The 26,087-nt window shown below is 50.1% G+C and overlaps 2 protein-coding genes across 4 annotated transcripts in view; one reads left to right on the top strand and one right to left on the bottom strand.

Annotated features, from left to right (window-relative positions):
• Positions 1-15,472, bottom strand: part of AKIP1 (A-kinase interacting protein 1) — a 57,707-nt gene extending 42,235 nt beyond the window's left edge. Inside the window, exon 1 of one of the 3 annotated variants that reach the window (XM_063944061.1) lies at positions 15,382-15,472. Coding sequence is in view for 2 of the 3 variants with exons in the window: in XM_063944058.1 (XP_063800128.1) it covers positions 15,245-15,263 (19 nt within the window). In the remaining variant the exon portion in view is untranslated. Of the gene's footprint in view, positions 1-15,244; positions 15,287-15,315 lie in introns of those variants that run through there. The other 2 variants (XM_063944059.1, XM_063944058.1) reach the window with 2 other exon arrangements.
• A 3,531-nt stretch (positions 15,473-19,003) lies between these two features.
• Positions 19,004-26,087, top strand: part of DENND2B (DENN domain containing 2B) — a 421,742-nt gene continuing 414,658 nt past the window's right edge. The window contains exon 1 of the mRNA XM_063944050.1: positions 19,004-19,019. The gene's annotated coding sequence lies outside the window, so the exon portion shown is untranslated. The remainder of the gene's footprint in view (positions 19,020-26,087) is intronic.

Here is a 26,087-nt window from a genome sequence, read left to right as displayed (position 1 = left end):
CGAGATAGTGCTACTCCGACCTCCAACTGTTCCCTGGACTTTGCCCTTATCAGGAGATCGTCCAAGTAAGGGATAATTAAGACGCCTTTTCTTCGAAGAAGAATCATCATTTCGGCCATTACCTTGGTAAAGACCCGGGGTGCCGTGGACAATCCAAACGGCAGCGTCTGAAACTGATAGTGACAGTTCTGTACCACGAACCTGAGGTACCCTTAGTGAGAAGGGCAAATTTGGGACATGGAGGTAAGCATCCCTGATGTCTCGGGACACCATATAGTCCCCTTCTTCCTGGTTCGTTATCACTGCTCTGAGTGACTCCATCTTGATTTGAACCTTTGTAAGTGTTCAAATTTTTTTAGATTTAGAATAGGTCTCACCTAGCCTTCTGGCTTCAGTACCACAATATAGTGTGGAATAATACCCCTTTTCTTGTTGTAGGAGGGGTAATTTAATTATCACCTGCTGGGAATACAGCTTGTGAATTGTTTCCCATACTGCCTCCTTGTCGGAGGGAGACCTTGGTAAAGCAGACTTCAGGAGCCTGCGAAGGGGAAACGTCTCGACATTCCAATCTGTACCCCTGGGATACTACTTGTAGGATCCAGGGGTCCTGTACGGTCTCAGCGTCATGCTGAGAGCTTGTCAGAAGCGGTGGAATGCTTCTGTTCCTGGGAATGGGCTGCCTGCTGCAGTCTTCTTCCCTTTCCTCTATCCCTGGGCAGATATGACTCTTATAGGGACGAAAGGACTGAGGTTGAAAAGACGGTGTCTTTTTCTGCAGAGATGTGACATAGGGTAAAAACGGTGGATTTTCCAGCAGTTGCCGTGGCCACCAGGTCCGATGGACCGACCCCAAATAACTCCTCTTCCTTTATACGGCAATACACCTTTGTGCCGTTTGGAATCTTAAATGCTCTATAGTCAATAAAATACTGTCCCTGTCAAGGGTATCAATATTTTTAGTCAGGGAATCCGACCAAGCCACCCCAGCTCTGCACATCCAGGCTGAGGCGATCGCTGGTCGCAGTATAACACCAGTATGTGTGTATATACTTTTTATGATATTTTCCAGCCTCCTGTCAGCTGGCTCCTTGAGGACGGCCCTATCTATAGACGGTACCGCCACTTGTTTTGATAAGCGTGTGAGCGCCATATCCACCCTAAGGGGTGTTTCCCAACGCGCCCTAACTTCTGGCGGGAAACGGGTATACCGCCAATAATTTTCTATCGGGGGGAACCCACGCATCATCACACACTTCATTTAATTTATCTGATTCAGGAAAAACTACGGTAGTTTTTTCACATCCCACATAATACCCTCCTTTGTGGTACTTGTAGTATCAGAAATATGTAACACCTCCTTCATTGCCCTTAACGTGTGGCCCTAATAAGGAATACGTTTGTTTATTCACCGTCGACACTGGATTCAGTGTCCGTGTCTGTGTCGACCGACTAAAGTAAACGGGCGTTTTTAAAACCCCTGACGGTGTTTTTGAGACGTCTGGACCGGTACTAATTGTTTGTCGGCCGTCTCATGTCGTCAACCGACCTTGCAGCGTGTTGACATTATCACGTAATTCCCTAAATAAGCCATCCATTCCGGTGTCGACTCCCTAGAGAGTGACATCACCATTACAGGCAATTGCTCCGCCTCCTCACCAACATCGTCCTCATACCTGTCGACACACACATACCGACACACAGCACACACACAGGGAATGCTCTGATAGAGGACAGACCCACTAGCCCTTTGGAGAGACAGAGGGAGAGTTTGCCAGCACACACCAAAAACGCTATAATTATATAGGGACAACCTTATATAAGTGTTTTCCCTTATAGCATCTTTTTTATATATTTCTAACGCCAAATTAGTGCCCCCCCTCTCTGTTTTAACCCTGTTTCTGTAGTGCAGTGCAGGGGAGAGCCTGGGAGCCTTCCCTCCAGCCTTTCTGTGAGGGAAAATGGCGCTGTGTGCTGAGGAGATAGGCCCCGCCCCTTTTTCGGCGGCCTCGTCTCCCGCTCTTTAACGGATTCTGGCAGGGGTTAAATATCTCCATATAGCCCCCGGAGGCTATATGTGAGGTATTTTTTTTGCCAAAAATAGGTTTACATTTGCCTCCCAGGGCGCCCCCCTCCCAGCGCCCTGCACCCTCAGTGACTGCCGTGTGAAGTGTGCTGAGAGGAAATGGCGCACAGCTGCAGTGCTGTGCGCTACCTTAAAAAGACTGAGGAGTCTTCTGCCGCCGATTCTGGACCTCTTCTCGTTTCAGCATCTGCAAGGGGGCCGGCGGCGAGGCTCCGGTGACCATCCAGGCTGTACCTGTGATCGTCCCTCTGGAGCTAATGTCCAGTAGCCAAAGAAGCCAATCCATCCTGCACGCAGGTGAGTTCACTTCTTCTCCCCTAAGTCCCTCGTTGCAGTGATCCTGTTGCCAGCAGGACTCACTGTAAAATAAAAAACCTAAGCTAAACTTTTCTAAGCAGCTCTTTAGGAGAGCCACCTAGATTGCACCCTTCTCGGCCGGGCACAAAAATCTAACTGAGGCTTGGAGGAGGGTCATAGGGGGAGGAGCCAGTGCACACCACCTGATCCTAAAGCTTTACTTTTTGTGCCCTGTCTCCTGCGGAGCCGCTATTCCCCATGGTCCTTTCAGGAACCCCAGCATCCACTAGGACGATAGAGAAATAGATTTATCGGTAAGTAAAATCTTATTTTCTCTGACGTCCTAGTGGATGCTGGGACTCCGTAAGGACCATGGGGATTATACCAAAGCTCCCAAACGGGCGGGAGAGTGCGGATGACTCTGCAGCACCGAGTGAGAGAACTCCAGGTCCTCCTCAGCCAGGGTATCAAATTTATAGAATTTAGCAAACGTGTTTGCCCCTGACCAAGTAGCTGCTCGGCAAAGTTGTAAAGCCGAGACCCCTCGGGCAGCCGCCCAAGATGAGCCCACTTTCCTTGTGGAATGGGCTTTTACTGATTTTGGCTGTGGCAATCCTGCCACAGAATGTGCAAGCTGAATTGTACTACAAATCCAACGAGCAATCGTCTGCTTAGAAGCAGGAGCACCCAGCTTGTTGGGTGCATACAGGATAAACAGCGAGTCAGATTTTCTGACTCCAGCCGTCCTGGAAACATATATTTTCAAGGCCCTGACAACGTCAAGCAACTTAGAGTCCTCTAAGTCCCTGGTAGCCGCAGGTACCACAATAGGTTGGTTCATGTGAAATGCAGAAAACACCTTAGGTAGAAATTGAGGACGAGTCCTCAATTCCGCCCTGTCAGAATGAAAAATTAAGTAAGGGCTTTTATATGATAAAGCCGCCAATTCTGACACACGCCTGGCTGAAGCCAAGGCTAACAGCATCGACACCTTCCATGTGAGATATTTTAAGTCCACAGTGGAAAGTGGTTCAAACCAATGTGACTTTAGAAAACTCAACACCACATTGAGATCCCAAGGTGCCACTGGAGGCACAAAAGGAGGCTGTATGTGCAGGACCCCTTTTACAAATGTCTGAACTTCAGGTACTGAAGCCAGTTCTTTCTGGAAGAAAATCGACAGGGCCGAAATTTGAACCTTAATGGACCCTAATTTTAGGCCCATAGACAGTCCTGTTTGCAGGAAATGAAGGAAACGACCCAGTTGAAATTCCTCTGTAGGGGCCTTCTTGGCCTCACACCACGCAACATATTTACGCCAAATGCGGTGATAATGTTTTGCGGTTACGTCCTTCCTGGCTTTGACCAGAGTAGGGATGACTTCTTCTGGAATGCCTTTTTCCCTCAGGATCCGGCGTTCAACCGCCATGCCGTCAAACGCAGCCGCGGTAAGTCTTGGAACAGACAAGGCCCCTGCAGTAGCAGGTCCTTTCTTAGAGGTAGAGGCCACGGTTCGTCCGTGAGCATCTCTTGAAGTTCCGGGTACCAAGTCCGTCTTGGCCAATCCGGAACCACGAGTATAGTTCTTACTCCTCTCCTTCTTATGATTCTCAGTACTTTTGGTATGAGAGGCAGAGGAGGGAACACATACACTGACTGGTACACCCACGGCGTTACCAGAGCGTCCACTGCTATTGCCTGAGGGTCCCTTGACCTGGCGCAATATCTGTCCAGTTTTTTGTTTAGACGTGACGCCATCATGTCCACCTTTGGTTTTTCCCAACGGTTTACAATCAGGTGGAAGACTTCTGGGTGAAGTCCCCACTCTCCCGGGTGAAGGTCGTGTCTGCTGAGGAAGTCTGCTTCCCAGTTGTCCACTCCCGGAATGAATACTGCTGACAGTGCTATCACATGATTTTCCGCCCAGCGAAGAATCCTTGCAGCTTCTGCCATTGCCCTCCTGCTTCTCGTGCCGCCCTGTCTGTTTACGTGGGCGACTGACGTGATGTTGTCCGATTGGATCAACACCGCCTGACCCTGAAGCAGAGGTTTTGCTTGACTTAGGGCATTGTAAATGGCCCTTAGTTCCAGAATGTTTATATGAAGAGACGTTTCCAGGCTTGACCACAGGCCCTGGAAATTCCTTCCCTGTGTGACTGCTCCCCAGCCTCTCAGGCTGGCATCCGTGGTTACCAGGATCCAATCCTGAATGCCAAATCTGCGGCCCTCTAGTAGATGAGCACTCTGCAGCCACCACAGGAGAGACACCCTTGTCCTTGGCGACAGGGTTATCCGCTGATGCATCTGCAGATGCGATCCGGACCATTTGTCCAGTAGATCCCACTGAAATGTTCTTGCATGGAATCTTCCGAATGGAATCGCTTCGTAAGAAGCCACCATTTTCCCCAGGACCCTCGTGCACTGATGCACTGAGACCTGTCCTGGTTTTAGGAGGTTCCTGACTAGCTCGGATAACTCCCTGGCCTTCTCCTCCGGGAGAAACACCTTCTTCTGGACTGTGTCCAGAATCATTCCTAGGAACAGTAGACGTGTCGTTGGAATCAGCTGCGATTTTGGAATATTTAGAATCCACCCGTGCTGACGTAACACTACCTGAGATAGTGCTACTCCGACTTCTAACTGTTCCCTGGATCTTGCCCTTATCAGGAGATCGTCCAAGTAAGGGATAATTAAAATGCCTTTTCTTCTTAGAAGAATCATCATTTCGGCCATTACCTTGGTAAAGACCCGAGGTGCCGTGGACAATCCAAACGGCAGCGTCTGAAACTGATAATTACAGTTTTGTACTACAAACCTGAGGTACCCTTGGTGAGAAGGGTATATCGGGACGTGGAGATAAGCATCCTTGATGTCCAGAGACACCATATAGTCCCCTTCTTCCAGGTTTGCCATCACTGCTCTGAGTGACTCCATCTTGAATTTGAACCTTTTTATGTAAGTGTTCAAGGATTTCAGATTTAAAATTGGTCTCACCGAGCCGTCCGGCTTCGGTACCACAAACAGCGTGGAATAATACCCCTTTCCTTGTTGCAGGAGGGGTACCTTGATTATCACCTGCTGGGAATACAGCTTGTGAATGGCTGCCAAAACTGCCTCCCTGTCGGAGGGAGACTTTGGTAAAGCAGACTTCAGGAAACGACGAGGGGGAAACGCCTCGAATTCCAGTTTGTACCCCTGCGATACTACCTGTAGAATCCAGGGATCCACTTGCGAGTGAGCCCACTGCGCGTTGAAATTCTTGAGACGGGCCCCCACCATATCTGAGTCTGCTTGTAAAGTCCCAGCGTCATGCTGAAGACTTGGCAGAAGCAGGGGAGGGCTTCTGCTCCTGTGAAGCGGCTGCATGGTGCAGTCTTTTTCCTCTTCCTCTGCCCCGGGGCAGAAAAGAGTGGCCTTTTGCTCGCTTGTACTTATGGGAACGAAAGGACTGAGTTTGAAAAGACGGTGTCTTTTTCTGCTGATGTGGAGTGACCTGGGGTAAAAAGGTGGATTTTCCAGCCGTTGCCGTGGCCACCAGGTCCGATAGACCAGCCCCAAATAACTCCTCCCCTTTATACGGCAATACTTCCATGTGCCGTTTGGAATCCGCATCCCCTGACCACTGTCGCGTCCATAACGCTCTTCTGGCAGAGATGGACATAGCACTTATTCTTGATGCCAGGGTGCAAATATCCCTCTGTGCATCACGCATATATAGTAGTGCATCCTTTAAATGTTCTATAGTTAACAAAATATTGTCCCTATCCAGGGTATCAATATTCTCGGTCAGGGAATCCGACCATGCGACTCCAGCACTGCACATCCAGGCTGAGGCGATTGCTGGTCGCAGTATAACACCAGTATGTGTGTATATACTTTTTAGGATATTTTCCAGCCTTCTATCAGCTGGTTCTTTGAGGGTAGCCATATCAGGAGACGGTAACGCTACTTGTTTTGATAAACGTGTGAGCGCCTTATCTACCCTAGGGGGTGTTTCCCAACGCGCCCTAACCTCTGGCGGGAAAGGATATAATGCTAATAATTTTTTAGAAATTAGCTGTTTTTTATCGGGGGAAACCCACGCTTTTTCACACACCTCATTTATTTCCTCTGACTCAGGAAAAAATATTGGTAGTTTTTTCTCTCCCCACATAATACCCTTCTTTGTGGTACTTGTAGTGTCAGAAAGGTTCAATGCCTCTTTCATTGCCGTGATCATGTAACGTGTGGCCCTACTGGACATTACGTTTGTCTCGTCACCGTCGACACTAGACTCAGTATCTGTGTCAGGGTCTGTGTCGACCCACTGAGGTAACGGGCGTTTTAGCGCCCCTGACGGTGTCTGAGACGCCTGGACAGGCACTAATTGATTTGCCGGCTGTCTCATGTCGTCAACAGTTTTTTGCAAATTGCTGACATTATCACTTAATTGTTTAAATACAATCATCCAGTCAGGTGTCGACTCCCTAGGGGGTGACATCACCAACACAGGCAACTGCTCCGCCTCCACATAATTTTCCTCCTCATACATGTCGACACACGCGTACCGACACACAGCACACACACCGGGAATGCTCTGATAGAGGACAGGACCCCACTTAGCCCTTTGGAGAGACAGAGGGAGAGTCTGCCAGCACACACCCAGCGCTATATATATATATACAGGGATAACCTTATATAATAAGAATTTACTTACCGATAATTCTATTTCTCGGAGTCCGTAGTGGATGCTGGGGTTCCTGAAAGGACCATGGGGAATAGCGGCTCCGCAGGAGACAGGGCACAAAAAGTAAAGCTTTAGGATCAGGTGGTGTGCACTGGCTCCTCCCCCTATGACCCTCCTCCAAGCCAGTTAGGTACTGTGCCCGGACGAGCGTACACAATAAGGGAGGAATTTTGAATCCCGGGTAAGACTCATACCAGCCACACCAATCACACCGTACAACTTGTGATCTAAACCCAGTTAACAGTATGATAACAGCGGAGCCTCTGAAAAGATGGCTCACAACAATAATAACCCGATTTTTGTAACTATGTACAAGTATTGCAGATAATCCGCACTTGGGATGGGCGCCCAGCATCCACTACGGACTCCGAGAAATAGAATTATCGGTAAGTAAATTCTTATTTTCTCTATCGTCCTAGTGGATGCTGGGGTTCCTGAAAGGACCATGGGGATTATACCAAAGCTCCCAAACGGGCGGGAGAGTGCGGATGACTCTGCAGCACCGAATGAGAGAACTCCAGGTCCTCTTTTGCCAGGATATCAAATTTGTAGAATTTTACAAACGTGTTCTCCCCTGACCACGTAGCTGCTCGGCAGAGTTGTAATGCCGAGACCTCTCGGGCAGCCGCCCAAGATGAGCCCACCTTCCTTGTGGAATGGGCCTTAACCGATTTAGACTGTGGCAGGCCTGCCTCAGAATGTGCAAGTTGAATTGTGTTACAAATCCAACGAGCAATCGACTGCTTAGAAGCAGGCGCACCCAACTTGTTGGGTGCATACAGTATAAACAGCGAGACAGATTTTCTGACTCCAGCTGTCCTGGAATATATTTTCAGGGCCCTGACAACTTCTAGCAACTTGGAGTCCTCCAAGTCCCTAGTAGGTGCAAGGCACCACAATAAGCTGGTTCAGGTGAAACACTGACACCACCTTAGGGAGAGAACTGGGGACGAGTCCGCAGCTCTGCCCTGTCCGAATGGACAAATAGATATGGGCTTTTTTGAGAAAAAACCACCAATTTGACACTCGCCTGGTCCAGGCCAGGGCCAAGAGCATGGTCACTTTTTATGTGAGATGCTGCAAATCCACATATTTGACTGGTTTTAAACCAATGTGATTTGAGAAATCCCAGAACTACGTTGAGATCCCACAGTGCCACTGGAGGCACAAAAAAGGGGTTTGTATATGCAATACTCCCTTGACAAACTTCTGGACTTCAGGAACTGAAGCAAATTCTTTCTGGAAGAAATTTTACAGGGCCGAATTTGAACCTTAATGGACCCCAATTTGAGGCCCATAGACACTCCTGTTTGCAGGAAATGCAGGAAACGACCGAGTTGAAATTTTTTTGTGGGGCCTTCCTGGCCTCACACCACGCAACAAATTTTCGTGTTGTGCGGTCACCTCCTTTCTGGCTTTGACCAGGGTAGGAATGACCTCTTCCGGAATGCCTTTTTTCCCTTAGGATCCGGCTTTCCATCGCCATGCCGACAAACGCAGCTGCGGTAAGTCTTGGAACAGACATGGTACTTGCTGAAGCAAGTCCCTTCTTAGCGGCAGAGGCCATAAGACCTCTGTAAGCATCTCTTGAAGTTCCGGGTACCAAGTCCTTCTTGGCCAATCCGGAGCCATGAGTATAGTTCTTACTCCTCTACGTCTTATAATTCTCAGCACCTTAGGTATGAGAAGCAGAGGAGGGAACACATACACCGACTGGTACACCCACGGTGTTACCAGAACGTCCACATCTATTGCCTGAGGGTCCCTTGACCTGGCGCAATACCTGTCCCGTTTTTTGTTCAGACGGGACGCCATCATGTCCACCTTTGGTATTTCCCAACGGTTTACAATCATGTGGAAAAAACTTCTCAATGAAGTTTCCACTCTCCCGGGTGGAGGTCGTGCTGAGGAAGTCTGCTTCCCAGTTTCCATTCCCGGGATGAAAAACTGCTGACAGTGTTATCACATGATTTTCCGCCCAGCGAAAAGTCCTTGCAGTTTCTGTTGCCCTCCTGCTTCTTGTGTCGCCCTGTCTGTTTACGTGGGCGACTGCCGTGATGTTTTTCCCACTGGATCAATACCGGCTGACCTTGAAGCAGAGGTCTTGCTAAGCTTAGAGCATTATAAATTTACCCTTAGCTCCAGTATATTTATGTGGAGAAAAGTCTCCATACTTGATCACACTCCCTGGAAATTTTTTTCTTGTGTGACTGCTCCCCAGCCTCTCAGGCTGGGCTCCGTGGTTACCAGCATCCAATCCTGAATGCCGAATCTGCGGCCCTCTAGAAGATGAGCACTCTATAACCACCACAGGAGAGACACCCTTGTCCTTGGATATTGGGTTATCCGCTGATGCATCTGAAGATGCGATCCGGACCATTTGTCCAGCAGATCCCACTGAAAAGTTCTTACGTGAAATCTGCCGAATGGAATTGCTTCGTAGGAAGCCACCATTTTTACCAGGACCCTTGTGCAATGATGCACTGTTTTTAGGAGGTTCCTGACTTGCTCGGATAACTCCCTGGCTTTCTCTTCCGGGAGAAACACCTTTTTCTGGACTGTGTCCAGAATCATCCCTAGGCACAGCAGACGTGTCGTCGGGATCAGCTGCGATTTTGGAATATTTAGAATCCACCCGTGCTGATTGTAGCAGTATCCGAGATAGTGCTACTCCGACCTCCAACTGTTCCCTGGACTATGCCCCTATCAGGAGATCGTCCAAGTAAGGGATAATTAAGACGCCTTTTCTTCGAAGAAGAATCATCAATTCGGCCATTACCTTGGTAAAGACCCCGGGGTGCCGTGGACAATCCAAACGGCAGCGTCTGAAACTGATAGTGACAGTTCTGCACCACGAACCTGAGGTACCCTTAGTGCGAAGGGCAAATTTGGGACATAGAGGTAAGCATCCCTGATGTCCCGGGACACTATATAGTCCCCTTCTTCCTGGTTCGTTATCACTGCTCTGAGTGACTTCATCTTAATTTGAACCTTTGTAAGTGTTCAAAAAAAATTTTTTTTAGAATAAGTCTCACCTAGCCTTCTGGCTTCAGTACCACAATATAGTGTGGAATAATACCCCTTTTCTGTAATAGGAGGGGTAATTTAATTGTCACCTGCTGGGAACACAGCTTGTGAATTTTTTCCCATACTACCTCCTTGTCGGAGGGAGACTTGGTAAAGCAGACTTCAGGAGCCTGCGAAGGGGAAACGTCTCGACATTCCCATCTGTACCCCCGGGATACTACTTGTAGGATCCAGGGGTCCTGTACGGTCTCAGCGCCATGCTGAGAACTTGTCAGACGCGGTGGAACGCTTCTGTTCCTGGGAATAGGCTGCCTGTTGCAGTCTTCTTCCCTTTCCTCTATCCCTGGGCAGATATGATCTTATAGGGACGAGAGGACTGAGGCTGAAAAGACGGTGTCTTTTTCTGCAGAGATGTGACTTAGGGTAGAAAACGGTGGATTTTCCAGCAGTTGCCGTGACCACCAGGTCCGATGGACCGACCCCAAACAAGTCCTCTTCCTTTATACGGCCATACTGTGCCGTTTGGAATCTGCATCACCTGACCACTGTCGTGTCCATAAGATCTTCTGGCAGTTATGGACATCGCGTTTATTCATGATGCCAGAGTGCAAATATCCCTCTGTGCATCTCGCATATATAGAAATGCTCTATAGTCAATAAAATACTGTCCCTGTCAAGGGTATCAATATTTTTAGTCAGGGAATCCGACCAAGCCACCCTAGCTCTGCACATCCAGGCTGAGGCGATCGCTGGCCGCAGTATAACACCAGTATGTGTGTATATACTTTTTATTATATTTTCCAGCCTTGTCAGCTGGTCCTTGAGGACGGCCCTATCTATAGACGGTACCGCCACTTGTTTTGATAAGCGTGTGAGCGCCTTATCCACCTTAAGGGGTGTTTCCCAACGCGCCCTAACTTCTGGCGGGAAAGGGTATACCGCCCATAATTTTCTATCGGGGGGAACCCACGCATCATCACACACTTTATTTAATTTATCTGATTCAGGAAAAACTATGGTAGTTTTTTCACATCCCACATAATACCCTCTTTTGTGGTACTTGTAGTATCAGAAATACGTAACACCTCCTTCATTGCCTTTAACGTGTGGCCCTAATAAGGAATACGTTTGTTTATTCACCGTCGACACTGGATTCAGTGTCCCTGTCTGTGTCTGTGTCGACCGACTAAAGTAAACGGGCGTTTTAAAACCCTTGACGGTGTTTTTGAGACGTCTGGACCGTACTAATTGTTTGTCGGCCGTCTCATGTCGTCAACCGACCTTGCAGCGTGTTGACATTATCACGTAATTTCCTAAATAAGCCATCCATTCCGGTGTCGACTCCCTAGAGAGTGACATCACCATTACAGGCAATTGCTCCGCCTCCTCACCAACATCGTCCTCCTACCTGTCGACACACACGTACCGACACACAGCACACACACAGGGAATGCTCTGATAGAGGACAGGACCCACTAGCCCTTTGGAGAGACAGAGGGAGAGTTTGCCAGCACACACCAAAAAACGCTATAATTATATAGGGACAACCTTATATAAGTGTTTTCCCTTATAGCATCTTAATATATATATAAGCATATCGCCAAATTAGTGCCCCCCCCTCTCTGTTTTAACCCTGTTTCTGTAGTGCAGTGCAGGGGAGAGCCTGGGAGCCTTCCCTCCAGCCTTTCTGTGAGGGAAAATGGCGCTGTGTGCTGAGGAGATAGGCCCCGCCCCTTTTTCGGCGGCCTCGTCTCCCGCTCTTAACGGATTCTGGCAGGGGTTAAATATCTCCATATAGCCTCCGGAGGCTATATGTGAGGTATTTTTAGCCAAAATAGGTATTCATTTGCCTCCCAGGGCGCCCCCCTCCCAGCGCCCTGCACCCTCAGTGACTGCCGTGTGAAGTGTGCTGAGAGGAAAATGGCGCACAGCTGCAGTGCTGTGCGCTACCTTTAGAAGACTGAGGAGTCTTCTGCCGCCGATTCTGGACCTCTTCTTACTTCAGCATCTGCAAGGGGGCCGGCGGCAAGGCTCCGGTGACCATCCAGGCTGTACCTGTGATCGTCCCTCTGGAGCTGATGTCCAGTAGCCAAGAAGCCAATCCATCCTGCACGCAGGTGAGTTCACTTCTTCTCCCCTAAGTCCCTCGTTGCAGTGATCCTGTTGCCAGCAGGACTCACTGTAAAATAAAAAACCTAAGCTAAACTTTCCTAAGCAGCTCTTTAGGAGAGCCACCTAGATTGCACCCTTCTCGGCCGGGCACAAAATCTAACTGGCTTGGAGGAGGGTCATAGGGGGAGGAGCCAGTGCACACCACCTGATCCTAAAGCTTTACTTTTTGTGCCCTGTCTCCTGCGGAGCCGCTATTCCCCATGGTCCTTTCAGGAACCCCAGCATCCACTAGGACGATAGAGAAAAGTGTTATTCCCTTATAGCTGCTGTTATTATCGTTATTTGCTGCCAAAAATGCCCCCCCTTCTCTTTTTTACCCTGATTCTGAAGCAGGACTGCAGGGGAGAGTCAGGGAGCCGTCCTTCCAGCGGAGCTGTGAGGGAAAATGGCGCTTGTGTGCTGAGGAGATAGGCTCCGCCCCTTCACGACGTCCTTATCTCCCGCTTTTCTGTGTAAAATGGCAGGGGATTAAAATACATCCATATAGCCCAGGAGCTATATGTGATGTATTCTGTTTTGCCACCTAAGGTATTCCGTTATATTGCGTCTCAGGGCGCTCCCCCCCCAGCGCCCTGCACCCTCAGTGACCGGAGTGTGAAGTGTGCTGAGAGCAATGGCGCACAGCTGCGGTGCTGTGCGCTACCTTAGTCTGAAGACAGGATGTCTTCTGCCGCCGATTTCACCGGACCTCTTCGTCTCTTCTGGCTCTGTAAGGGGGACGGCGGCGCGGCTCCGGTGACCCATCCAGGCTGAACCTGTGATCGTCCCTCTGGAGCTAGTGTCCAGTAGCCTAAGAAACCCGATCCACTCTGCACTCAGGTGAGTCCGTTTCTTCTCCCCTTAGTCCCACGATGCAGTGAGCCTGTTGCCAGCAGGACTCACTGAAAATAAAAAAACCTAACTAAACTTTTATTCTAAGCAGCTCAGGAGAGCCACCTAGATTGCACCCTTCTCGGCCGGGCACAAAAATCTAACTGAGGCTTGGAGGAGGGTCATAGGGGGAGGAGCCAGTGCACACCACCTGATCCTTAAGCTTTTATTTTGTGCCCTGTCTCCTGCGGAGCCGCTATTCCCCATGGTCCTTACGGAGTCCCAGCATCCACTAGGACGTCAGAGAAATCGGTGATATGTGCAAGGTGATAAACACACCAGCCAATCATTACAGATTTAAAATACAGTTAGGAGATGATTGGCTGGTGTGTTATCCTTCACCTTGTCAGGCTTAATTCATCTGCCCCACTGTAACACAGGACACGTCATACACACACCAATAAGATGCTACAAAATGTAATATACAGAACATGTCATACACACCGGTAAGACACTATAATATGTAACACACAGGACACGTCATACACACACACCAGTAAGATGCTACAAAATGTAATATATAGAACATGTCATACACACACCAGTAAGACACTATAACATGTAACATAGGAAACGTCATACACACACCAGTAAGATGCTACAAAATGTAATATATAGAACATGTCATACACACACCAGTAAGACACTATAACATGTAACATAGGAAACGTCATACACACACCAGTAAGACACTATAATATGTAACATAGGACACATCATACACACACCAGTAAGACACTATAACATGTAACATAGGACATGTCATACACACACCAGTAAGACACTATAACATGTAACATAGGACACGTCATACACACACCAGTAAGACACTATAACATGTAACATAGGACACATCATACACACACCAGTAAGACACTATAACGTAACATAGGACATGTCATACACACACCAGTACGACACTATAACATGTAACATAGGACACATACACACACCAGTAAGACACTATAACATGTAACATAGGACACATCATACACACACCAGTAAGACACTATAACGTAACATAGGACATGTCATACACACACCAGTAAGACACTATAACGTAACATAGGACACATCATACACACACCAGTAAGACACTATAACATAACATAGGACATGTCATACACACACCAGTAAGACACTATAACGTAACATAGGACATGTCATACACACACCAGTAAGACACTATAACGTAACATAGGACACATCATACACACACCAGTAAGACACTATAACGTAACATAGGACATGTCATACACACACCAGTAAGATGCTACAAAATGTAATATATAGAACATGTCATACACACACCAGTAAGACACTGTAACATGTAACATAGGACACGTTATACACACACCAGTAAGACACTATAATATGTAACATAGGACACATCATACACACACCAGTAAGACACTATAACATGTAACATAGGACACATCATACACACACCAGTAAGACACTATAACATGTAACATAGGACATGTCATACACACACCAGTAAGACACTATAACATGTAACATAGGACACATCATACACACACCAGTAAGACACTATAACATGTAACATAGGACATATACACACACCAGTACGACACTATAACATGTAACATAGGACACATACACACACCAGTACGACACTATAACATGTAACATAGGACACATACACACACCAGTAAGACACTATAACATGTAACATAGGACACATACACACACCAGTAAGACACTATAACATGTAACATAGGACACATCATACACACACCAGTAAGACACTATAACATGTAACATAGGACACGTCATACACACACCAGTACGACACTATAACATGTAACATAGGACACATACACACACCAGTAAGACACTATAACATGTAACATAGGACACGTCATACACACACCAGTACGACACTATAACATGTAACATAGGACACATACACACACCAGTAAGACACTATAACATGTAACATAGGACACATACACACACCAGTAAGACACTATAACATGTAACATAGGACACATACACACACCAGTAAGACACTATAACATGTAACATAGGACGCATACACACACCAGTACGACGCTTTAACATGTAACACACGTCATACACACACCAGTGAGGCACCCCGTTACATGCTACATACCATGATCCGTCATACATACTGTGTGACACTGACCCCGCCCCCTGCTCCTGCGGCCCTGTCATTTACCTCATCTCATCTGTATTACGCGCGGCAGGCGGGACTTGCACTGGGACTAGCCGTGGTGCATGCTGGGAGTCACGTGACTCTGTAGTCGCCGCGCGGCATGCCGGGGGTTGTAGTTCCACCTCGCATACCATTCCAAACGGGAGGCTAGTACAGAGAGAGCTGAGGCTGTCCGGATCTTCTGCAGTAATATATAACCTATAGAGACTGCTAGATGTCCGGGGGCTATAGTCCTTGCACGTAGCTGTGTGCTGAGAGGGTAGCGTCTAGTTTCCCTTCGTGGAGAGAACCTTACCTTTCCCTTTCTGAGATAGCTGCTCATACTGAGAGGGAGATACAGTGCCAGCCAATCAGCTCCTAACTGTCATTTTTTATACACAGCCTGTGACATGGCAGCTAGGAGGTGATTGGCTTGGACTTTATCTCTCTGCAGGGTTTGATACATTTTCCCCTGTGTGACCATGTGTGTAACCAGGCTTACCAGGGGTCATTCAGGTGCAATTGCACAAAAGACCATTGGTGCAAAGTGACGATGTACGATAATTTGCACATGCACGGGACCTGTTCTGCACGTACACTAACGGGTCCTGTGGCATAGAGTGCAGGCCGGCCTTAGACTATCATTAACAGTCTTATGCCGTCTCTGCGGCGGCAACGGCGGGTACTGTTTGGAAAAACGGAGGCGTGTTGCTGCCTTATAAGGGGTGGGAAGAGGCCAGGGATCTTTGTTGTAGGACGGAGATTTCCAGTTGCAGATTGTACATAGGGTTCAACCGGAAGAGTACTGGTAGACTGATGTGTCTGTGGGGTCTTGTGTGTTGTCATGTGACCCCCACATGACAGGCAGCCCACCACACTCAGTACACTGCATTGTCCCCATTCATTCTGTTATTCCATCTCTGCAGTACGCCCATGTCGCCCCACTTCTACACAATAGTACAGGGCCATTTTTAGTTCCCAGTTTCGCCCCTGGTCTCAGACACAACGGCAGCAAAAGACAAAAGGAAGGCTGCAACTGTGTATAATCAAGCCCTGTGAGGAGGGATCCCGCCCCCCTCAACAGACCCCACCCCCTCATCAGACAGCACCCCCGTTAGGGCTGCTTCCATAAATTTCCCATGCTGGTTTTCCACCCCAATTCGCCCCTGAGACCAGGTGCATACTTGTGTCAGCCAGCATGTGCTAATATGAACAGGGCTGTCCATCTGATGGCATAGGGCAGGGGTGGGGAGAACCTTTGGCCCTCCAGCTGTTGTTGAACTACACATACCAGCATGCCTTGCTACATGTTTGCTATTTGGCCATGCTACAACTGTTGCAGGGCATGATGGGATGTGTAGTTCAACAGCAGCTAGAGGTCCAAAGGTTCCCCATCCCTGGCATAGGGAACGAATATGGCCCAAATACAGACTTCTTCCTATTCCACAGGTGTTAGGCTTCAGGAGAACCGCTCTCCTGCATCATTAGCACCTCACGTGGTCCTCCTCGGGCTCCTATCATTAGATGCCTCTCAGTGACGGCGACTAGCCCCTGTGCATTACTCAGCCCAGAGATGACTGCTGCTGTGGAATGTCAGCCAAAAATATGCCATGATCGTCAGCGGGATGTGTAGTACCATTGACTAATAGTTGGACGCAATCAGGCTCTTTTCTGACTCAGTAGAGCAATGATTTTCAACCTTTTTCAGTTTGCGGCACACTGAACAAGATTTAAAAATTGCCAAGGCACACCATCGGTACGGAAAAAACAAACACACAGGGAAATAAAACAATATTATAAAAGACAAAATATGTCTATTTGTCCCCAAGGGGAAAACCACACACATTGTCCCCAACAGGAGAGCTACCGTCTTCACTATACAATGACCGCGGAAGAGCTGCCTGCGCTGCCCGATAGTGATACTGTAAATCACTATCGGACAGTGCAGGCAGCTCTTACGCAGTAATTGTATAGTGAAGACAGCAGCAGATGGGGACTGGCAGCAGGGATCTCTGGCGGCGGCACACCAGACAACCGCTGGCGGCACACCAGTGTGCCCGCGGCACAGCGGTTGAAAAACACTGCAGTAGAGGTTCATATCCATACGCTCTTTTTGTCTTTACTCTTTGCACAAATGCGCTAGTCTTACAGTAATCTGTAGAATGGCATAGGCCCTCATTCCGAGTTGATCGCTAGCTGCTTTCGGTCGCAGCGCGGCGATTAAGGTGAAAAAGCGGCATTTCTGCGCATGCGTACGGGCCGCAGTACGCACGCGCGAAGTATTTTCACACAAAACTACGCATTTTTACACAAGGCCGAGCGACGCTTTTCTGTCGCTGTGTTGATCGGTGAGTGATTGACAGGAAGTGGGTGTTTCTGGGTGGTAACTGAACGTTTTCCGGGAGTGTGGCGTGCCTGGGGAAACGGGGGAGTGGCTGGCCGAACGCAGGGCGTGTTTGTGACGTCAAAGCAGGAACTAAACGGACTGAAGTGATCGCAAGGAAGGAGTAAGTTTCGAGCTGCTCAGAAACTGCATGAAAATTTTTACGAGCAGTTCTACTAACCTTTCGTTCGCACTTCTGCTAAGCTAAGATACACTCCCAGAGGGCGGCGGCCTAGCGTTTGCACTGCTGCTAAAAGCAGCTAGTGAGCGATCAACTCGGAATGAGGGCCATAGTCTACACAGGTGCAACATGTGCTGGGTCTAGAGTAGGCATTCCCAACCACGGTCCTCAAAGCACACCAACAGTGCAGGTTTTCGTGATATCCAGGCTGCAGCAAGATGGTTAAATCAAAATAACTGAGCTACTAATTAAGTCACCTGTGCTGAAGCCTGGATATCACTAAAACCTGCACTGTTGGTGTGCCTTGAGGACCGTGGTTGGGAATGCCTGGTCTAGAGGTAGGAGTTGGGCAGACCAGGGTCCTGCTTGCTTAGTACCGATGAAGCACTTTTGTGCTTCTGGCTTTGCAGTAAAGTAGGCGTTAGCCTGTTGTAGCCAATGGCCTACATTTCCCAAACATTACTCTGAGAGGGTGGTCTTCTGTATGCCGGCGGTCGGGCTCCCGGCGCTCAGTATACCGGCGCCGGGAGCCCGACAGCCGGCATACCGACACTTATTTTCCCTCGTGGGGGTCCACGACCCCCATAGAGGGAGAATAAAATAGTGTGGCGCGAGTAGCGAGCGCAGCGAGCCCGCAAGGGGCTCATTTGCGCTCGCCACACTGTCGGTAAGCCGGCGGTCGGGCTCCCGGCGCCGGGATGCTGGTCGCCGGGAGCCCGACCGCCGGCCAGCCGTAGTGAACCTCTCTGAGAGCGTTCCTCCGGTCCCCTCCCTGCAATGTCTGCTGCACATACGCAGCGTGGTCAGTAGAGGAATGAAGAGACTGCTGGAGCCCCTGTCCCTGTGGATGTATACTGATAAATTGGTGGTATTTAAGTTCTAATTGCCACCAATAGCGGCAGTAATAAATTACAATAATCGGATCTAACTCCTGATCATTTGTAAATATAAGTGTTTTATATAATGAGTGTTGTTGTTTTTTGCTGCAGATGACTTTGTGTTCTATGCAAGATATCTCCTGGGGCATCTTATCAACCCGTGTTCTGCAGGGCTGGGCAATGCCCCATTGTGAAGCGGCACCTGAACACAGCAAGCCAGGTAACATGTTGGGCTAATTGCAGAGCGACCTGTGTAATTTTTGGGATCCGGTCTCTAGGTTGACCACTATTGGTCGACAGTAAGTATGTCGACATGGTTTCTAGGTCGACAGGGACTCTATGTCGACATGTTCTAAGTCAACATGACATAAGGTCGACTTGAGTTTTTCAAAAAATTTTGAACTTTTTCATACTTTACGATCCACGGGGACTACAAGGAACGGTAACCTGTGCCAAGCACAGTGGTAGCGGAGCATTCGCTCGCCATGCGAGGGGACACGGTGCACTAATTGGGGTTCCCCGTCACTCTACAAAGAAAACGACACCAATTTTTTTTTTAAAAAACATCATGTCGACATTTTTCATGTCGACCTAGAAATCATGTCGACCTACTTACTGTCGACCAATAGTGGTCAACCTAGACACTGTCGACCTAAATCTATTCTATCTAACATACCACACCCGTAATTTTTATATAGACAGATTTGGCTGATCCGGTAATCCTAGCTCTGCTTGATATTACTCTCATGGTATCAGCATACCGCTCGACGGGATCCTGGCTGTCACAATACCGACGCTGGGATCCTGACTGGGGCACCATACCGCGGCCGTTATACCGGCGAGGTAGGTGATTCCCCATCTAGGGGTGTCCGTGACACCTATAGAGGGAGAATAGAACCTGTGGAGAGCGTAGCCACTGAGCCCGCAGTGTGGCAAGCATAGTGAGCCCGCAAGGGGCTTTGTTGTGCTCTCCCCCCTGCCAGCTGTCTGAGTAGCAGGGCTTACTATGATCTCACATGTGCCACCTACGCCAGGGCTGCTCAACCTTTCTGTATCACTTCCGCAGTTGATGGTTTATTAGTGCCAAGTGCCCTCTAATAAATGGGACTTTGTTCCAAGCATCCCCTATTGTGTATATATATTTGCCAAAAAATCTCCTAGGTAAAAAAAAAAGTTATAATATTAATTTTGACTATATTTAATACATTCCTAATGCTGTAGTTCAGTTTCATTTAACAGATAGAAGTACCCCATAGATATGCCTGAGGTACCCCTGGGATATGGTCACCTGAGTTTGAGAACCTAAGATCATTGCAGAGTTAAGCCAAGTTTTATACTGAATTACCTGCAGTTATGAGAAAATTATATTTAACATCATTAAAATAAGTTGGTTTTTTTTTTTAACTAATGTATGGTCATGATCTAGCCCAGGTTTACTACAGGGGCCAGGTCATGATCTAGCCCAGGTTTAGTACAGGGGCCGGGTCATGATCTAGCCCAGGTTTAGTACAGGGGCCGGGTCATGATCTAGCCCAGGTTTAGTACAGGGGCCGGGTCATGATCTAGCCCAGGTTTAGTACAGGGGCCGGGTCATGATCTAGCCCAGGTTTAGTACAGGGGCCGGGTCATGATCTAGCCCAGGTTTAGTACAGGGGCCGTGTCATGATCTAGCCCAGGTTTAGTACAGGGGCCGGGTCATGATCTAGCCCAGGTTTAGTACAGGGGCCAGGTCATGATCTAGCCCAGGTTTAGTACAGGGGCCGGGTCATGATCTAGCCCAGGTTTAGTACAGGGGCCGGGTCATGATCTAGCCCAGGTTTAGTACAGGGGCCGGGTCATGATCTAGCCCAGGTTTAGTACAGGGGCCGGGTCATGATCTAGCCCAGGTTTAGTACAGGGGCCGGGTCATGATCTAGCCCAGGTTTAGTACAGGGGCCGGGTCATGATCTAGCCCAGGTTAAGTACAGGGGCTGGGTCATGAGCTAGCCCAGGTTTAGCACAGGGGCCTGGTCATGATCTAGCTTAGGTTGAACACAGGGGCCTGGTCATGACGTATCTCAGGCTGAGCACAGGGGCTTGGTCATGATCTAGCTCTGGTTGACCGAGCACAGGGGCCTGGTCATGATCTAGCTTAGGTTAAACACAGGGGCTTGGTCATAACGTATCTCAGGTTGAACGCAGGGGCCGTGTCATGTCGTAGCTCAGGCTAAGCACAGGGACCTGGTCATGATTTAGCTCAGGCTGAACACAGGGGCCGTGTCATGACATAGCTCTGGTTGACCGAGCACAGGGGCCTGGTCATGATCTAGCTTAGGTTAAACACAGGGACATGGTCATAACGTACAAGCTCGGACTGGGCCACATGGGTACAGGGGAAACCACCGGTAGGTCCCACTGCCTGGGGGGCCCTCCTCCTCTAGGGATCAGGTTCTAGACTGTGCACTTGAATTATATATTATACATATGTTACCTTATACTGCACAGGATTATGATGTATTCTCTACAGTACATTGCTGTCATTAATCTGGCACATTATCATGCATGCACTAGCATTAATTACTATATAAATTATCAAGGAGTCCAGACCAGGTACTCTATAATTGTTAGCCAAACCTCTGTGGTGGCTTGCCACACCTCTAATCATGGGCCTCTACCACTGCATACCCCCAGTGGGCCCTTCATGCTCCAGTCGGACACTGATAACGTATCTCAGGTTGAGCACTGGGGCAGTGTCATGTCGTAGCTCTGGTTGACTGAGCACAGGGGCCTGGTGATGATCTAGATCTGGTTTACTGAACACACAGGCCTGGTCATGATGTAGCTTAGGGGCATAGTCATGATGTAACTCAGGTTGAGCACAGGGGTCTGGTCATGATTTAGCTCAGGCTGAGCACTGGGGCTGGGTCATGACGTGGCTCAGGCTGAGCACAGGGGCCGAGCCATGATCTAGTTCAGGCTGAGTACAGGGGCCTGGCCATGATCTAGTTCAGGCTGAGCACAGGGGCCGAGCCATGATCTAGTTCAGGCTGAGTACAGGGGCCTGGCCATGACCTAGTTCAGGCTGAGCACCGGGGCTGGGTCATGACGTGGCTCAGGCTGAGCACAGAGGCCTGGCCATGATCTAGCTCAGGCTGAGCACAGGGGCCTGGCCATGATCTAGCTAAGGCTGAGTACAGGGGCCGGGTCATGATGTAGTTCAGGCTGTGCACAGAGGCCAGGTCATGATCTAGCTCAGGCAGAGTACAGGGTCCGGGTCATGATCTAGTTCAGGCTGAGCACAGGGACCGGGTCATGATCTAGCTCAGGCAGAGTACAGGGGCCGGGTCATGATCTAGTTCAGGCTGAGCACAGGGGCCGGGTCATGATCTAGCTCAGGCTGAGCACAGTGGCCGGGTCATGATCTAGCGCAGGCTGAGCACAGTGGCTGGGTCATGATCTAGCTCAGGCAGAGTACAGGGGCCGGGTCATGATCTAGCTCAGGCTGAGCTTAGTGGCCGGGTCATGATCTAGCTTAGGCAGAGCACTGTGGCTGGGTCATGATCTAGCTCAGGCTGAGCACAGTGGCCGGGTCATTATCTAGCTCAGGCTGAGCACAGTGGCCAGGTCATGATCTAGCTCAGGCTGAGCACAGTGGCCGGGTCATGATCTAGCTCAGGCTGACCACAGTGGCCGGGTCATGATCTAGCTCAGGCTGAGCACAGTGGCTGGGTCATGATCTAGCTCAGGCAGAGTACAGTGGCCGGGTCATGATCTAGCTCAGGCTGAGCACAGTGGCCGGGTCATGATCTAGCTCAGGCTGAGCACAGTGGCTGGGTCATGATCTAGCTCAGGCTGACCACAGTGGCCGGGTAATGATCTAGCTCAGGCTGAGAACAGTGGCTGGGTCATGATCTAGCTCAGGCTGAGCACAGTGGCCGGGTCATGATCTAGCTCAGGCTGAGCACAGTGGCCGGGTCATGATCTAGCTCAGGCTGAGCACAGTGGCCGGGTCATGATCTAGCTCAGGCTGAGCACAGGGGCCGGGTCATGATCTAGTTCAGGCTGAGCACAGTGGCCGGGTCATGATCTAGCTCAGGCTGAGCACAGTGGCTGGGTCATGATCTAGCTCAGGCTGAGCACAGGGGCCGGGTCATGATCTAGTTCAGGCTGAGCACAGTGGCCGGGTCATGATCTAGCTCAGGCTGAGCACAGTGGCCAGGTCATGATCTAGCTCAGGCTGAGCACAGTGGCCGGGTCATGATCTAGCTCAGGCTGACCACAGTGGCCGGGTCATGATCTAGCTCAGGTTGAGAACAGTGGCTGGGTCATGATCTAGCTCAGGCTGAGCACAGTGGCCGGGTCATGATCTAGCTCAGGCTGAGCACAGTGGCCGGGTCATGATCTAGCTCAGGCTGACCACAGTGGCCGGGTCATGATCTAGTTCAGGCTGAGCACAGTGGCCGGGTCATGATCTAGCTCAGGCTGAGAACAGTGGCTGGGTCATGATCTAGCTCAGGCTGAGCTTAGTGGCCGGGTCATGATCTAGCTCAGGCTGAGAACAGTGGCTGGGTCATGATCTAGCTCAGGCTGAGCTTAGTGGGCGGGTCATGATCTAGCTCAGGCTGAGCACAGTGGCCGGGTAATGATCTAGTTCAGGCTGAGCACAGTGGCTGGGTCATGATCTAGCTCAGGCTGAGCTTAGTGGGCGGGTCATGATCTAGCTCAGGTTGAGCACAGGGGTCTGGTCATGATTTAGCTCAGGCTGAGCACTGGGGCTGGGTCATGACGTGGCTCAGGCTGAGCACAGGGGCCGAGCCATGATCTAGTTCAGGCTGAGTACAGGGGCCTGGCCATGATCTAGTTCAGGCTGAGCACAGGGGCCGAGCCATGATCTAGTTCAGGCTGAGTACAGGGGCCTGGCCATGACCTAGTTCAGGCTGAGCACCGGGGCTGGGTCATGACGTGGCTCAGGCTGAGCACAGAGGCCTGGCCATGATCTAGCTCAGGCTGAGCACAGGGGCCTGGCCATGATCTAGCTAAGGCTGAGTACAGGGGCCGGGTCATGATGTAGTTCAGGCTGTGCACAGAGGCCAGGTCATGATCTAGCTCAGGCAGAGTACAGGGTCCGGGTCATGATCTAGTTCAGGCTGAGCACAGGGACCGGGTCATGATCTAGCTCAGGCAGAGTACAGGGGCCGGGTCATGATCTAGTTCAGGCTGAGCACAGGGGCCGGGTCATGATCTAGCTCAGGCTGAGCACAGTGGCCGGGTCATGATCTAGCGCAGGCTGAGCACAGTGGCTGGGTCATGATCTAGCTCAGGCAGAGTACAGGGGCCGGGTCATGATCTAGCTCAGGCTGAGCTTAGTGGCCGGGTCATGATCTAGCTTAGGCAGAGCACTGTGGCTGGGTCATGATCTAGCTCAGGCTGAGCACAGTGGCCGGGTCATTATCTAGCTCAGGCTGAGCACAGTGGCCAGGTCATGATCTAGCTCAGGCTGAGCACAGTGGCCGGGTCATGATCTAGCTCAGGCTGACCACAGTGGCCGGGTCATGATCTAGCTCAGGCTGAGCACAGTGGCTGGGTCATGATCTAGCTCAGGCAGAGTACAGTGGCCGGGTCATGATCTAGCTCAGGCTGAGCACAGTGGCCGGGTCATGATCTAGCTCAGGCTGAGCACAGTGGCTGGGTCATGATCTAGCTCAGGCTGACCACAGTGGCCGGGTAATGATCTAGCTCAGGCTGAGAACAGTGGCTGGGTCATGATCTAGCTCAGGCTGAGCACAGTGGCCGGGTCATGATCTAGCTCAGGCTGAGCACAGTGGCCGGGTCATGATCTAGCTCAGGCTGAGCACAGTGGCCGGGTCATGATCTAGCTCAGGCTGAGCACAGGGGCCGGGTCATGATCTAGTTCAGGCTGAGCACAGTGGCCGGGTCATGATCTAGCTCAGGCTGAGCACAGTGGCTGGGTCATGATCTAGCTCAGGCTGAGCACAGGGGCCGGGTCATGATCTAGTTCAGGCTGAGCACAGTGGCCGGGTCATGATCTAGCTCAGGCTGAGCACAGTGGCCAGGTCATGATCTAGCTCAGGCTGAGCACAGTGGCCGGGTCATGATCTAGCTCAGGCTGACCACAGTGGCCGGGTCATGATCTAGCTCAGGTTGAGAACAGTGGCTGGGTCATGATCTAGCTCAGGCTGAGCACAGTGGCCGGGTCATGATCTAGCTCAGGCTGAGCACAGTGGCCGGGTCATGATCTAGCTCAGGCTGACCACAGTGGCCGGGTCATGATCTAGTTCAGGCTGAGCACAGTGGCCGGGTCATGATCTAGCTCAGGCTGAGAACAGTGGCTGGGTCATGATCTAGCTCAGGCTGAGCTTAGTGGCCGGGTCATGATCTAGCTCAGGCTGAGAACAGTGGCTGGGTCATGATCTAGCTCAGGCTGAGCTTAGTGGGCGGGTCATGATCTAGCTCAGGCTGAGCACAGTGGCCGGGTAATGATCTAGTTCAGGCTGAGCACAGTGGCTGGGTCATGATCTAGCTCAGGCTGAGAACAGTGGCTGGGTCATGATCTAGCTCAGGCTGAGCTTAGTGGTCCGGTCATGATCTAGCTCAGGCTGAGCACAGTGGCCGGGTCATGATCTAGCTCAGGCTGAGCGCAGTGGCCGGGTCATGATCTAGTTCGGCTGAGCACAGTGGCCGGACCATGACGTAGCTCAGGCTTAGCACAGGGGCCGGACCATGACGTAGCTCAGGCTTAGCACAGTGGCCGGGTCATGACACAACTCTGGTTGGGCACAGGTCATCACATAGCTGTCAACAAACAAACTGCATTTCTGTAGTAATGAAGATGACCCACTGTCACTTTAACACAGCCACTGACTCCAGTCACTGTTCCCACTGTTCAGGAAGGAAATACTGCCAGTGATATAGCTCACAAGCAATGGCAATGAGCTTAAATACAGAAGACCCCGAGTGACCGTAAGGGGTAAGTGGCTCCAGTTATGTATGACTGCAGATTTCTCTGACGTCCTAAGTGGATGCTGGGGACTCCGTCAGGACCATGGGGAATAGCGGCTCCGCAGGAGACAGGGCACAAAACTAAAGCTTTAGGATCACATGGTGTGTACTGGCTCCTCCCCCTATGACCCTCCTCCAAGCCTCAGTTAGGTTTTTGTGCCCGTCCGAGCAGGGTGCAATCTAGGTGGCTCTCTTAAGGAGCTGCTTAGAAAAAGTTTTTAGGTTTCTTATTTTCAGTGAGTCCTGCTGGCAACAGGCTCACTGCATCGAGGGACTTAGGGGAGAGAAG

The sequence above is a fragment of the Pseudophryne corroboree genome, chromosome 11 (genome assembly GCF_028390025.1).
Source record: "Pseudophryne corroboree isolate aPseCor3 chromosome 11, aPseCor3.hap2, whole genome shotgun sequence".
NCBI classification, from domain to species: Eukaryota; Metazoa; Chordata; class Amphibia; order Anura; family Myobatrachidae; genus Pseudophryne; species Pseudophryne corroboree.
This window is presented reverse-complemented; position numbering and strand designations above follow the sequence as displayed.